At 42.4% G+C, this 16,014-nt stretch overlaps 1 protein-coding gene across 1 annotated transcript in view; it reads right to left on the minus strand.

Annotated features, from left to right (window-relative positions):
* LOC124619729 overlaps positions 1-16,014 on the minus strand; it is a 503,325-nt gene that overhangs the window by 220,053 nt on the left and 267,258 nt on the right. Inside the window, exon 24 of the mRNA XM_047146296.1 lies at positions 5,617-5,828. Coding sequence (XP_047002252.1) covers positions 5,617-5,828 — 212 coding nt within the window. The remainder of the gene's footprint in view (positions 1-5,616; positions 5,829-16,014) is intronic.

The raw sequence follows: 16,014 nt of genomic DNA on the forward strand, positions 1-16,014 counted from the left end.
TACAACCTGCTCAACCATGGGTGGTTTATCTGCTGTGACTAGAATTCCCTTATCTAAAGTATGCTGAAGGCCGCACAGACTGCCACTACTGTCCAAACCCAATCCGCAAACAGATTTCCCACACCATGCCTTCACACCTGCCCCTAATCCTCTCATCACTCCAACGAAACTGCTGTAAAGGAGCACCCGCCTCATCACCCGACATCATCCTGGACTGGAGCAATTGAAAATGTCTATCGCCCAAGCTTTGACTTCCCACCACTGTGCTTGCAAATGCGGGACATACCAACCACGATCTTTCCTACCCCTCCTAAAGCGGTATTTCGTTGCCCGCCCAACCTAAAAATCCTGGTCCAGCTTTATGTCACTTCCGCTCCCAGCTCATTGCCACTGTGGTCGTATACCTATGAGGGCCCTGGTGCAAGACTTGCTCAATTCAGCCATTCAGCACAGCTACTCTAGGTCCATCACAGGCTTGTCCTATCCCATCAGAGGCAGGGCCACCTGTGAAAGCAAGTGTCTCATATACCAGCTCTGTTGCAATTTCTGTACTACATTTTATATAGGCATGGTTATCAACCAGCTGTCTGCCAGAATTAATGGCCATTACCAAATAGTGCCTAAGAGAATAACTGCTCACGTTGCGGCAGAACATGCTGCTCAATTTCAATGACTGCTTCAGAACCCTTGCCATGTGAATCCTTCACCTGAGCACTAGTTCCCTATGCAACCCGTTCACATTGCCATTGTGCACTGCATCAATGCACTTCTAATCTTCGTAAGTTAAAAAAGAAAATGATATTGGGAAAGTTACTGGCTACACAGACCTACAGAACAACTTATATGCAATTTATCTCACCCAATATTTTCTTTCTGACAATCTTTGGCTAATCTTCATTGCAGCTGCCACCTTTATATTCCTTTCAACTTTATTTAACCTTTCTACTTTTCTGTTCAGTACAGAAAGGAGATTATTATTATAATAAAAACTCATAAGCAGAGACGGGAATTTTGGCAGAATGCCTTTTTAAATATATTACTCATCTTCAATTTGAATGTGAATACGTACAATTTACATCTTCATGATTTCTTTGCGACTAATATACAACAATTTTTTGTTGCATTTTTCATATAAATACCCAATTGCCAATATAAATGCTTTTTTCTGCCTTTCTGATTATTAAACTTCCTGGCAGATTAAAACTGTGTGCCCGACCGAGACTCGATCTCGGGACCTTGCCTTTCGCGGGCAAGTGCTCTACCATCTGAGCTACCGAAGCACGACTCACGCCCGGTACTCACAGCTTTACTTCTGCCAGTACTTCATCTCCTACCTCCCAAACTTTACAGAAGCTCGGTCAGGCACACAGTTTTAATCTGCCAGGAAGTTTCATATCAGCGCACACTCCGCTGCAGAGTGAAAATCTCATTCTTTCTGATTATTATTTGTTCTTTTATTATTAAAAACAACATATCACAATAAAAAGAAGGTAAGGTTACGTAAGGGTTTTGATAATCACTAATGCTTACTTGGCTTCCTAATGGAACATACCTCCTTCAAAAGAAACAATGATTGCTGGAGTTGTTTCATTATTGTTCTAAATTTTCTTCTCTCTCTCTCTCTCTCTCTCTCTCTCTCTCTCTCTCTCTCTCTCTCTCTCAGTTTTTCATTGCAACATTGTTGTGTAAGGTGACTAGAGCAGCTACGAAGGTGGGTGATGGTAGGATGTGCAGAAGCATGTGGAAGTGTACCACTTGACACTCAGCCAATAGTACGCCAGTGACATTCTTGCCTTCGATCTGTGCGGTTCGTGCTGTGTTCAGAAGTTCTAACTGTTTATTTCAGTCACTCATGTTCGATGCTGAGTGCCGACTGTCTTCATAGTGTTCATTATGAGTGATGGTAAGCAATCACACCAAGTGTTACACAAATAGGCAAGAGGAACAGTGTTCTGTGTGCCAATACTTTAAGAGACAATCTTCCACTGAATCAACAACGGCACCAGGTGTGGGTCACGCCGTTGCCAAATGCCGAGAGCAGACAGCTGAAGCCTGTGGTATTGGTTTGAGAACTGTTCAGAGACTATCCAGTGAAACTAAGACGTCTATTTAAGCCTGTGGTTCAGTTGTTTTCAAATCACCAGGGAAGCAGCTCAACCGCAAAAAAGAAGTGGGTGAGCTAGACGATTTTGCGAAAAAGATTTTGCGGTGCATAGTGTTCCGCATGTTCGCTGAAGGCGAGTATCCAACAGCAGAGAAACTAATTTCGCGTATGAAAGAAGCTGAAAATTTTAACAGAAGCAAATGGACCATGTTGATGATACTGAAAGACATGAGGTTCAGGTATCAGAAAACAAACGATGGTAGGAAATTATTAATGGAACAAAGCGATATTGTAGCTGCAAGGACTGTGTTTTTGAGAACAATGCAGGAGATCAGAGAAGTTGGCACAGCTCAATTTTATTACTTAGATGAACCTTTTGTTACTCAGAACCATGCAAGGGCTATGTGCTGGAAAATGAGCGATGGGTACAGTGGATTAAAAGTTCCTCTGGGTAAGGGTAACAGAATTATAGTGCCTCATATCAGATCAGCAGATACTGGCTTTATTCCCCAGGGTAAGCTTATTTTTAAGGCATCTACAGCTAAGAATTCTAAAGATTACCACTCTGAAATGACATATATCATCTTCAAAAGGTGGTTTACATAACAATTATTGCCACATATTCCTGTGTCTTCAGTTATAGTCATGGACAATGCGAGCAGCCACTCAGTACAAGTGAACAAAGCCCCAAATACGAACTCCAAAAATGCAGACATTATTGTATAGCTGTCATCTAACGGAATACCTCTTAACTTGTCGCATACTAGAGCGGAAATGCTGGTTCTTGTCAATCAACATAAGCCTGCATCAGAATTTATGAGATAAACAAAATTGCAAAGCAGTATTGACACCGTATTGTTAAATTACCCCCATACCATTGCCATTACAACCCAATCAAGCTGGTATGGGCTCAGATGAAAGCATATATTGCAGAAAAGAACAATACATTCAAAATTGCAGATGATGAGAGAAATTGGCAGGGACATGATTATGGAACCATTAGTCATAAATCTTGCCAAGTCTGATTCATCTACATAAGACAGCGAAGACGATGGAGTGGATTTCTTGCTGTGAAGTATGTAAGTACCAATTACTGCTACTTATGACTTTGTGTGACTGTGCCTGGAGAAGCACAAAAAATTAGTAGCAGCTCAAGTTTCATCTTTGACCTCATAACGATGCTGTTTTTTTCATAAAACATATTTCGTTCAATTTGTTTTCTTCATAAAACATATTTTGTTCGATTAAGAACATATATTGTAACGCCGTAGAAGGTTGCACAATGAAAGAAAATTAGCTTTTAGTAACACATTAAACGATTGTTTCTGATATCCTTATGGTCACAAATTATTAAAACTTGAAAATGCTCTAAATTTATTCTATCACTGTGAGTACCTAAAGTAAGCAATGCAAAAATTCATTTGATTAATGAAACAAATCCTTGTTGTTCAAATGATGGAACATTAAACACTGACAGTATTTAAAGAAAGAATGAAGCTACATCACGATTACTGACAAAATGGTGTGAGTATCGCCTTGAAATTGAATCTCTTCCATCTGTGTTTGCTTTACAAATAATCTGTACTTTTGAAAGGGATCTGCTTTGAGCAAAACACAATTGTTTCTTTTTGCGCTATCAACCTGAGACGTTTCATTGAGGTTTCAGCATCATCGCTGGACTTTCATTTGCTTTCTGTTATACAATAAACAGCTGTTTTACTTTCAGAGTCTGTCATCTTCAACCATATAGAACTTGATATACAGAAATTATTTATCTCAATATTTTATACGATTGGGAATGCTGTGATTAAGTTCAATATTAATTAATTTTATGTGGTAGATTGTGTGTGTGCGCGCGTAACAATTCTCATTACTAAGAATGCAGTTCTTAAAGTTCACTGCGGAACGATGTTTATACTAGCTCCCCGTCAGCTGTCTCAGTGCGTAAATTGACTGAAGGAAATTGGCAGCATCGCAACATATCTTTCCTCTCTCTCTGTGCAGAACACGGCCCTCACCCGCCTTCGTAGCTGCTCTCCAATCTAGCAACACGTCGAAATTCAGTGTTCCTTTATGCAGTAAACTGCCAAGTTACATTAATACTTTCAGTTCTTAAGTTTTTTTCTGCTGATGGTTAAATACTTCAGTGCAAAATATGTGAACAGTCAGTGAACTAAGAAAATTAATATTTCATTTCTCAACATATCAGTACAACCAAACACAAAAATGCACTGCAACTTCATGAAATTCAGTACGACAATTGATTACTTTTCACTTCAGACATTACACCTACAGTGAAACGGAATGGGACAACTTCAAGAGTGATACTTCCAAAAATTCTGCAAATGAACTTCCTAACACACGGTCTTCACAGGGCATCTGCAGGGATAAGAAGCTTTTTTCAGGATGTCAACAAATTGATTTCCAGTATTAAGATGATCTTTGTTAAAGCCCCGTGAAGGATTCAGACGTTGCACCAGATATATTTCTGCTCCCTTAACCAATCATATTAAGACGGTCGACATGGAACTCAGCAGAGGTTTGCTACAATTCACTTTTTTTTTTTTTATGTAACTAAGGGGATCATCGCTCTGGAGGATGAAGCGTCTTCATTTATAGCAGCAAATAAACTCCTCGAACCTTCACAAGCAAGAAATGACTTAACTTTCATTGCTGCAAGTTCCGCTTCCTGCCAGTTTCAAGATACAGAGCAGCCTTTGACGATGCCAGTGAAAATCGTTGATGTCACAGTGCAAACAATGGAGAGAGTGCCAGAGAAATGGGGTTTATTAGTGACAAAAAAGTGTAAAATGGTGTTATAAAAAAAATATTGATCTTGACAAACTTAGAAACATTTCAAAAATTCTATATGGTGACAATTCTATTGTAGTAGAAATATACTCTATAATACTTCAATCTTTTAGTTTTGTTCCAAATGTATTATTTGACAGTAGGCAGAACACGACTCTAGAAAATTTTAAAAAACCATTCGGTTATCATGTGCAACCAATAAGGCATTGTGATGTATAGACTTTCAAGAAACATTTTCACTTTCCGTCGAGTACAGTTATCATTCTGTTTAAAACTGTTAAGTTACTTTAATAATTTAATACAACCACATAATGTTAACATAAATATGCCAATTGCGCGATTGTTTGATTAGTGCAATCTACTAAGTAAATAGACGAACTGAAAGGTTTTTCTGTATTTCCTTTCACTGTCTATTAGTGCAATTGATAATGCCTGAACTTCGGCCTCTGCTCGTAAGTTAAGAGGATCTTTTACATTTCACTATTAATGCTGTCAAACAGAAGTATATGGATACTAAATTCTAAATCCAAATCCTAATCATTAAATTATCACTGATTAAATTTGGAATTCAACCCAAAACTACACACAAAGATGTTGCCTTATCAAATTTTAAAATAAATAATTTATCAGTATTACTAATAAAAAAACAAGCTGTAGAAAATTTTTTTTAAAAAAAGAAAAGAAAAGAATATATGCTTCACCTGTCGACGAGCTGAGAGCAGACATTCCCCCAGCGATTTGTAAGGCGTCCAACTTCTCCTTCTAAGCGTTCAAGGTCAGAGTGAGGACCCCGATGATTAGGTCGTGACTTCTCTACAAGACGACGTGCATTTAGCACATCTTCACTCAGTTGATCAATTACCATCTGATGCTGGGCAACAGAGTTCTGTAGATTCAGCAAATCTTCATGAACCTAAGAATGTAACCGAAAAAAATTCAAAATTTCTGTATAAAATTACAGAAAAGGAAGTGGCAAATATAATCAATTCAGGCACCATTCAATCAGATTGATGCAGTAGCAATCAACTTTGAGATAGTTATTTCAATCCCAGCAGCAAGGCACGTCTACCACTTGAACACCACTAACAACAGAAGAGGATACAGTGATGCACACTGATAACGACTAGTTAGTGCACAAGCATCAGTTTAAATTTCAAAGCTTAAGTTTCTGATAAAGTGAAGAAACAAAACATTGCTGACAGTAACAAGCACAGTTATTCACCAATTGACTGACTATCATGAGCTAGTTCTGACATGCATTTCTTCTTTTACACAGTAGCACACCAAGTTACCTCATGTATTTGTATCGCATCCCAGATTTCCCTCATTTTTACAAATTAACTTTTCTATTTTTCATTACAGTTCCACATAGAAAGGTTACATGTTATTTGAATAAATATCTTCATTATTTCTGACAGAGGACACACACACACAAATGCTGAGTTGTGTAATATTTTTGGCTTGTGATAGTAACAATATTCAGTCCTCGATTAAAATAACCATCATAATTTGCCCACAACCATTCTGCAAAACAGCAACATGCTCACCAAACACACACATATCAAGCAAACCAGAATTAAAAGTTAATACCATACACAGGGTATATACACAGACAAAAGAAAAATTCACGGATTTTCCCCAGGTTTCCCAGTTAAATATACACTTTTTCCTGCGTGAAAATACAAATTTTTCCAGGTGAAAATACACACTTTCTTGGGCGAAAATACACTTTCTCCATTAACGGACAGTATGCTTTCCTCCGTATCTGTAAAACTTGTTAATCCTTTGAATAACAAAGATTTTATACACTGGCATAGAACTTCCCGGCACTTTAGGGAGTGAAACCCAGCAAAAAAGCACGTTCTGGAAAGATCTTTGGTGTACAACAACACGTAACACTGCATATTTTCGTATTAAGAAACTATACAAATGAATTCCATCAAACTCAGCTCGTCAGTTCCAAAAGCTCTGAAATCGAGACTGCGATGTGCTTTCCAACAGCCAAGTATAGCTCATGTCCCATTATTTTGCCACAAAATGGCAGTAGATGATAGTACATATTCACAGCATAGGACACTTGATGTAGCCAGCCAATAGCAACATCACTGTTAAATAGCGTGAACACACAAATAGGAAAAGTTCATGGTTTATATTAATTTATATATAGTATACCTACAAGAAAAGCTAAGCTTTCAAAGACTATATATATGTATATTTGTATATTTGTGTCTCTCTCTCTCTCTCTCTCTCTCTCTCAATCAAAGATGAGGTGACTTACCGAACGAAAGCGCTGGCAGGTCGATAGACACACAAACAAACACAAACATACACACAAAATTCAAGCTTTCGCAACAAACTGTTGCCTCATCAGGAAAGAGGGAAGGAGAGGGGAAGACGAAAGGAAGTGGGTTTTAAGGGAGAGGGTAAGGAGTCATTCCAATCCCGGGAGCGGAAAGACTTACCTTAGGGGGAAAAAAGGACAGGTATACACTCGCACACACGCACATATCCATCCACACATACAGACACAAGCAGACATATTTAAAGACAAAGAGTTTGGGCAGAGATGTCAGTCGAGGCAGAAGTGTAGAGGCAAAGAAGTTGTTGAAAGACAGGTGAGGTATGAGTGGCGGCAACTTGAAATTAGCGGAGATTGAGGCCTGGCGGATGACGAGAAGAGAGGATATACTGAAGGGCAAGTTCCCATCTCCGGAGTTCGGATAGGTTGGTGTTGGTGGGAAGTATCCAGATAACCCGGACGGTGTAACACTGTGCCAAGATGTGCTGGATGTGCACCAAGGCATGTTTAGCCACAGGGTGATCCTCATTACCAACAAACACTGTCTGCCTGTGTCCATTCATGCGAATGGACAGTTTGTTGCTGGTCATTCCCACATAGAATGCATCACAGTGTAGGCAGGTCAGTTGGTAAATCACGTGGGTGCTTTCACACGTGGCTCTGCCTTTGATCGTGTACACCTTCCGGGTTACAGGACTGGAGTAGGTGGTGGTGGGAGGGTGCATGGGACAGGTTTTGCATCGGGGGCGGTTACAAGGATAGGAGCCAGAGGGTAGGGAAGGTGGTTTGGGGATTTCATAGGGATGAACTAACAGGTTACGAAGGTTAGGTGGACGGCGGAAAGACACTCTTGGCGGAGTGGGGAGGATTTCATGAAGGATGGATCTCATTTCAGGGCAGGATTTGAGGAAGTCGTATCCCTGCTGGAGAGCCACATTCAGAGTCTGGTCCAGTCCCGGAAAGTATCCTGTCACAAGTGGGGCACTTTTGTGGTTCTTCTGTGGGGGATTCTGGGTTTGAGGGGACGAGGAAGTGGCTCTGGTTATTTGCTTCTGTACCAGGTCGGGAGGGTAGTTGCGGGATGCGAAAGCTGTTTTCAGGTTGTGGGTGTACTGATTCAGGGATTCCGGACTGGAGCAGATTCGTTTGCCACGAAGACCTAGGCTGTAGGGAAGGGACCGTTTGATGTGGAATGGGTGGCAGCTGTCATAATGGAGGTACTGTTGCTTGTTGGTGGGTTTGATGTGGACGGACATGTGAAGTTGGCCATTGGACAGGTGGAGGTCAACGTCAAGGAAAGTGGCATGGGATTTGGAATAGGACCAGGTGAATCTGATGGAACCAAAGGAGTTGAGGTTGGAGAGGAAATTCTGGAGTTCTTCTTCACTGTGAGTCCAGATCATAAAGATGTCATCATGTCATCAATAAATCTGTACCAAACTTTGGGTTGGCAGACTTGGGTAACCAAGAAGGCTTCCTCTAAGCGACCCATGAATAGGTTGGCATACGAGGGGGCCATCCTGGTACCCATGGCTGTTCCCTTTAATTGTTGGTATGTCTGGCCTTCAAAAGTGAAGAAGTTGTGGGTCAGGATGAAGCTGGCTAAGGTAATGAGGAAAGAGGTTTTAGGTAGGGTGGTAGGTGATCGGCGTGAAAGGAAATGCTCCATCGCAGCGAGGCCCTGGACGTGCGGAATATTTGTGTATAAGGACGTGGCATCAATGGTTACAAGGATGGTTTCCGGGGGTAACAGATTGGGTAAGGATTCCAGGCGTTCAAGAAAGTGGTTGGTGTCTTTGATGAAGGATGGGAGACTGCATGTAATGGGTTGAAGGTGTTGATCTACGTAGGCAGAGATACGTTCTGTGGGGGCTTGGTAACCAGCTACAATGGGGCGGCCGGGATGATTGGGTTTGTGGAGTTTAGGAAGAAGGTAGAAGGTAGGGGTGCGGGGTGTCGGTGGGGTCAGGAGGTTGATGGAGTCAGGTGAAAGGTTTTGCAGGGGGCCTAAGGTTCTGAGGATTCCTTGAAGCTCCGCCTGGACATCGGGAATGGGGTTACCTTGGCAAACTTTGTATGTGGTGTTGTCTGAAAGCTGACGCAGTCCCTCAGCCACATACTCCCGACGATCAAGTACCACGGTTGTGGAACCCTTGTCCGCCGGAAGAATGACGATGGATCGGTCAGCCTTCAGATCACGGATAGCCTGGGCTTCAGCAGTGGTGATGTTGGGTGTAGGATTAAGGTTTTTTAAGAAGGATTGAGATGCAAGGCTGGAAGTCAGAAATTCCTGGAAGGTTTGGAGAGGGTGATTTTGAGGAAGAGGAGGTGGGTCCCGCTGTGACGGAGGACGGAACTGTTCCAGGCAGGGTTCAATTTGGATGGTGTCTTGAGAAGTCGGATCATTAGGAGTAGGATTAGGATCATTTTTCTTCGTGGCAAAGTGATACTTCCAGCAGAGAGTACGGGTGTAGGACAGTAAATCTTTGACGAGGGCTGTTTGGTTGAATCTGGGAGTGGGGCTGAAGGTGAGGCCTTTGGATAGCACAGAGGTTTCAGATTGGGAGAGAGGTTTGGAGGAAAGGTTAACTACTGAATTAGGGTGTTGTGCTTCCAGATTGTGTTGATCGGAATTTTGAGGTTTTGGAGGGAGTGGAGCTGGAAGTGGGAGATTGAGTAGATGGGAGAGACTGGGTTTGTGTGCAATGAGAGGAGGTGGAGGTTTGCTGGAAAGGTTGTGAAGGGTGAGCGAGTTGCCTTTCCGGAGGTGGGAAACCAGGAGATTGGATAGTTTTTTGAGGTGGAGGGTGGCATGCTGTTCTAATTTACGGTTGGCCTGTAGGAGGATGCTCTGAACAGCCGGTGTGGATGTGGGAGAGGAAAGATTAAGGACTTTTATTAAGGCTAGGAGTTGACGGGTGTGTTCATTGGCTGAGTTGATGTGTAGGTGGAGGATTAGGTGGGTGAGGGCAATGGATTGTTCAGTTTGGAACTGGTATGGGGACTGATGGAAGGAAGGGTTGCAGCCAGAGATGGGAACTTTAAGTGTGAGGCCTTTGGGGGTGATGCCAAATGTCAGACAAGCCTGAGAAAATAGAATATGAGAGCGTAATCTGGCTAGGGCGAAGGCATGTTTGCGGAGGGAATGTAAATAAAACTTAATGGGGTCGTTGTGGGGGTGTTGTGAGGGTGGCATGGTATTAGAAGGTGGAAAGTGTAACATGAGGTGAAATGAAAATGAAAATAAAAATATATAGGGAGAGATAAAGGTGAACCGGAAAGTAACTGGAGATCTGGAATGAAAAAAGGCGAAAAGGTGTTGGTTACAGCTGGGCTATGTTGGACTTGGGTTGGTAGACAACGATGTGCATAAAGGTTAGGTGGTTGTGTTGCCGCCAAAGCACGTTAAAGGACGGAGAAATTCGGGAAAATTTCGAAAAAACTGCGTGTAGTATATTAAAAGGAGTGGTATTGTGGTGGCAGATTATGAAAATGAGGCTAACAATTGTCTGGCGAAGAAATAATGACGTTAAAACCTGTGGGAAGCGGCTAAAAATTTTAAGTAATGTGGGAAAAACGGAAATGGAAATAAAGCGAAAGTTATTAGAACTGGCCAAAATGGTTGTTTAAAAGGTGAAAGAAGCTGTTTGTGAACTAGAAACGGTGGATATTATAGCGGCGGTAGTGCTGAAAGTGGCAAAAAAATTTTTGGTTATGGTTTGGAAGTGGGTTACATATATATATAGGCGGGATAAAATAGTATAGCGGATTACGGTGAAAAGGAGAAGGTGAATACAAAGTGAAACTACTGGAAAAACAGAAAGAGGAAAATAAGACGACAGAAAAGATTTCGAAATGCAACAGTGACAATAACAAACGTAATAGTTGGATTCAAATTAATGATATCAATATAATAGAAGGAAACATTCCACGTGGGAAAAATTATATATAAAATCAAAGATGAGGTGACTTACCGAACGAAAGCGCTGGCAGGTCGATAGACACACAAACAAACACAAACATACACACAAAATTCAAGCTTTCGCAACAAACTGTTGCCTCATCAGGAAAGAGGGAAGGAGAGGGGAAGACGAAAGGAAGTGGGTTTTAAGGGAGAGGGTAAGGAGTCATTCCAATCCCGGGAGCGGAAAGACTTACCTTAGGGGGAAAAAAGGACAGGTATACACTCGCACACACGCACATATCCATCCACACATACAGACACAAGCAGACATATTTAAAGACAAAGAGTTTGGGCAGAGATGTCAGTCGAGGCAGAAGTGTAGAGGCAAAGAAGTTGTTGAAAGACAGGTGAGGTACGAGTGGCGGCAACTTGAAATTAGCGGAGATTGAGGCCTGGCGGATGACGAGAAGAGAGGATATACTGAAGGGCAAGTTCCCATCTCCGGAGTTCGGATAGGTTGGTGTTGGTGGGAAGTATCCAGATAACCCGGACGGTGTAACACTGTGCCAAGATGTGCTGGCTGTGCACCAAGGCATGTTTAGCCACAGGGTGATCCTCATTACCAACAAACACTGTCTGCCTGTGTCCATTCATGCGAATGGACAGTTTGTTGCTGGTCACTCCCACATAGAATGCATCACAGTGTAGGCAGGTCAGTTGGTAAATCACGTGGGTGCTTTCACACGTGGCTCTGCCTTTGATCGTGTACACCTTCCGGGTTACAGGACTGGAGTAGGTGGTGTTGGGAGGGTGCACTTTTGAAGGCCAGACATACCAACAATTAAAGGGAACAGCCATGGGTACCAGGATGGCCCCCTCGTATGCCAACCTATTCATGGGTCGCTTAGAGGAAGCCTTCTTGGTTACCCAAGTCTCTACGTAGATCAACACCTTCAACCCATTACATGCAGTCTCCCATCCTTCATCAAAGACACCAACCACTTTCTTGAACGCCTGGAATCCTTACCCAATCTGTTACCCCCGGAAACCATCCTTGTAACCATTGATGCCACGTCCTTATACACAAATATTCCGCACGTCCAGGGCCTCGCTGCGATGGAGCATTTCCTTTCACGCCGATCACCTACCACCCTACCTAAAACCTCTTTCCTCATTACCTAGCCAGCTTCATCCTGACCCACAACTTCTTCACTTTTGAAGGCCAGACATACCAACAATTAAAGGGAACAGCCATGGGTACCAGGATGGCCCCCTCGTATGCCAACCTATTCATGGGTCGCTTAGAGGAAGCCTTCTTGGTTACCCAAGTCTGCCAACCCAAAGTTTGGTACAGATTTATTGATGACATGATGACATCTTTATGATCTGGACTCACAGTGAAGAAGAACTCCAGAATTTCCTCTCCAACCTCAACTCCTTTGGTTCCATCAGATTCACCTGGTCCTATTCCAAATCCCATGCCACTTTCCTTGACGTTGACCTCCACCTGTCCAATGGCCAACTTCACACGTCCGTCCACATCAAACCCACCAACAAGCAACAGTACCGCCATTATGACAGCTGCCACCCATTCCACATCAAACGGTCCCTTCCCTACAGCCTAGGTCTTCGTGGCAAACGAATCTGCTCCAGTCCGGAATCCCTGAGTCAGTACACCCACAACCTGAAAACAGCTTTCGCATCCCGCAACTACCCTCCCGACCTGGTACAGAAGCAAATAACCAGAGCCACTTCCTCGTCCCCTCAAACCCAGAATCCCCCACAGAAGAACCACAAAAGTGCCCCACTTGTGACAGGATACTTTCCGGGACTGGACCAGACTCTGAATGTGGCTCTCCAGCAGGGATACGACTTCCTCAAATCCTGCCCTGAAATGAGATCCATCCTTCATGAAATCCTCCCCACTCCGCCAAGAGTGTCTTTCCGCCGTCCACCTAACCTTCGTAACCTGTTAGTTCATCCCTATGAAATCCCCAAACCACCTTCCCTACCCTCTGGCTCCTATCCTTGTAACCGCCCCCGATGCAAAACCTGTCCCATGCACCCTCCCACCACCACCTACTCCAGTCCTGTAACCCGGAAGGTGTACACGATCAAAGGCAGAGCCACGTGTGAAAGCACCCACGTGATTTACCAACTGACCTGCCTACACTGTGATGCATTCTATGTGGGAATGACCAGCAACAACCTGTCCATTCGCATGAATGGACACAGGCAGACAGTGTTTGTTGGTAATGAGGATCACCCTGTGGCTAAACATGCCTTGGTGCACAGCCAGCACATCTTGGCACAGTGTTACACCGTCCGGGTTATCTGGATACTTCCCACCAACACCAACCTATCCGAACTCCGGAGATGGGAACTTGCCCTTCAGTATATCCTCTCTTCTCGTCATCCGCCAGGCCTCAATCTCCGCTAATTTCAAGTTGCCGCCACTCATACCTCACCTGTCTTTCAACAACTTCTTTGCCTCTACACTTCTGCCTCGACTGACATCTCTGCCCAAACTCTTTGTCTTTAAATATGTCTGCTTGTGTCTGTATGTGTGGATGGATATGTGCGTGTGTGCGAGTGTATACCTGTCCTTTTTTCCCCCTAAGGTAAGTCTTTCCGCTCCCGGGATTGGAATGACTCCTTACCCTCTCCCTTAAAACCCACTTCCTTTCGTCTTCCCCTCTCCTTCCCTCTTTCCTGATGAGGCAACAGTTTGTTGCGAAAGCTTGAATTTTGTGTGTATGTTTGTGTTTGTTTGTGTGTCTATCGACCTGCCAGCGCTTTCGTTCGGTAAGTCACCTCATCTTTGATTTTATATATAATTTTTCCCATGTGGAATGTTTCCTTCTATTATATTGGTATATATATATACAATCTCGCAGTCTCGATTTCAGAGCTTTTGGAACTGACGAGCTGAGTTTGATGGAATTCATTTGTATAGTTTCTTAATACGAAAATATGCAGTGTACGTGTTCATCTTTAAATATGTCTGCTTGTGGCTGTATGTGTGGATGGATATGTGCGTGTGTGCGAGTGTATACCTGTCCTTTTTTCCCCCAAAGGTAAGTCTTTCCGCCCCCGGGATTGGAATGACTCCTTACCCTCTCCCTTAAAACCCACTTCCTTTCGTCTTCCCCTCTCCTTCCCTCTTTCCTGATGAGGCAACAGTTTGTTGCGAAAGCTTGAATTTTGTGTGTATGTTTGTGTGTCTATCGACCTCCCAGCGCTTTCGTTTGGTAAGTCACATCATCTTTGTTTTTATATATAAATTTTCCCACGTGGAATGTTTCCTTCTATTATATATATATATATATATGACACACACACACACACACACACACACACACACACACACACACACACACACACCTTGGCATGAATGTCTGGTCTTCTAGCCCCAAAATTTTTCTGAGTGGCTGGCCCTCAAAGTATTCTGAATAGGGGTCAAACGCTCTCCAATTTAAAAAATTCATTGCACAGTCTCACAGTTAACATAATTCATCTTGCACAAAAGGAAATCTACTTTGAAAGTAACCTTTCTCAGACCAACAACTTGTTAGTAATAGATTTGTCTGAGCAGTTGCTAGAGAGCGCCAGAAGACAGGCGTTACTGCGCATCCACAGCTATGACGCCATAGCAAGCCTGCACTTGGTGTTTGCAATTCTCATACATGTTTCATCACATTTCTGTTTGGAATTTCATGTGTAGTGGGCCATCACATGACCATGTGCGGCAGTGTGGCATGTTATTCGGAGGGGGCATACAGAGTTATTGTACTCAGGGGTTTTACTAAGGGTATATAAGGAATGTAAAATCAGAAAGCAGCCTTTGGTACAATATTTGTTTCAAACCTAGACTCTATAGCCCAAAGTACCCTAATATTTTGCTATGTGGTGCCTTTTACACACTTTTTTTTAATTTGTATTCTTTAATACTGTTATTTAGCATTTCCAGTCAAGTTTACATCCACACAGCACTGGAGAGGGGAGGGGAGGAGGAGGAGGAGGAGGTTGCAGAAAGTTAGTAAGGAGGAGTACACATTTCTTGCAAAAATGAAAAGAAACAGTTGTTTGTATACAGCAGTACTAAGAATAACAGTAAGCTTTTTATAACTTTTTTAACTTTATAAAAATTAATAAAGTTACTTGTGAAACCCAGATACTTTATAACTGGCAGTTTATATTCTATTCCAGGAGTAAATATAAAGTCTCGTGGTGAGTTACAACGATAAAACACGGGTTATGCCAGTCTACAATTTACTGAAGAATGGCATTCTGTAAATTTAGGACGTAAACCACACAAATTAAGAAATAACATCAGGTCTAGAAGAGGAACCAGGCAGGTACTCAAACATGTCTTGCGATCGAAAAAGATTGTGTTTCACGAAAAGCAGATATGTAAAATGCTGCTAAGGTTTTTCAGTGAGGTTTCTGGGATGCCACTTTTTTCCATTGCAGTATTATCTCATGTTCTATTCTTTATTATGGCATAATGCCATGTGTGCCAGAAGATGAAAACGTACACTTAAAACTCAGTGAACAGTTGAAACTATGTAACTGTGAGGAACAAAACACTTCGTTTCAAATAAACTGACTGCCTGGGTGGAAAGATTAATAGAAGGCAAACTTCCTTAGCAAGCTGACAAAAATAAATTCATTATTTTGCAAAGTGATTAATGCTCACTTGCCAATAACGTGGAAATAATATAAAATCAGTAAACTGAAACTACATAATTATGTGCATGTATTTTAATTAATTTGATAGCTCACAGCCACAGATATCTGTTTTGTTTTCATCTGACGTGAGAGCTGTTAATTAAAACAGAAGAGCAAAATCACGAAACATAAATGCAGGCCACACGAAGACTACTCCTCACCACA

This window comes from Schistocerca americana, chromosome 6, assembly GCF_021461395.2.
Source record: "Schistocerca americana isolate TAMUIC-IGC-003095 chromosome 6, iqSchAmer2.1, whole genome shotgun sequence".
NCBI classification, from domain to species: Eukaryota; Metazoa; Arthropoda; class Insecta; order Orthoptera; family Acrididae; genus Schistocerca; species Schistocerca americana.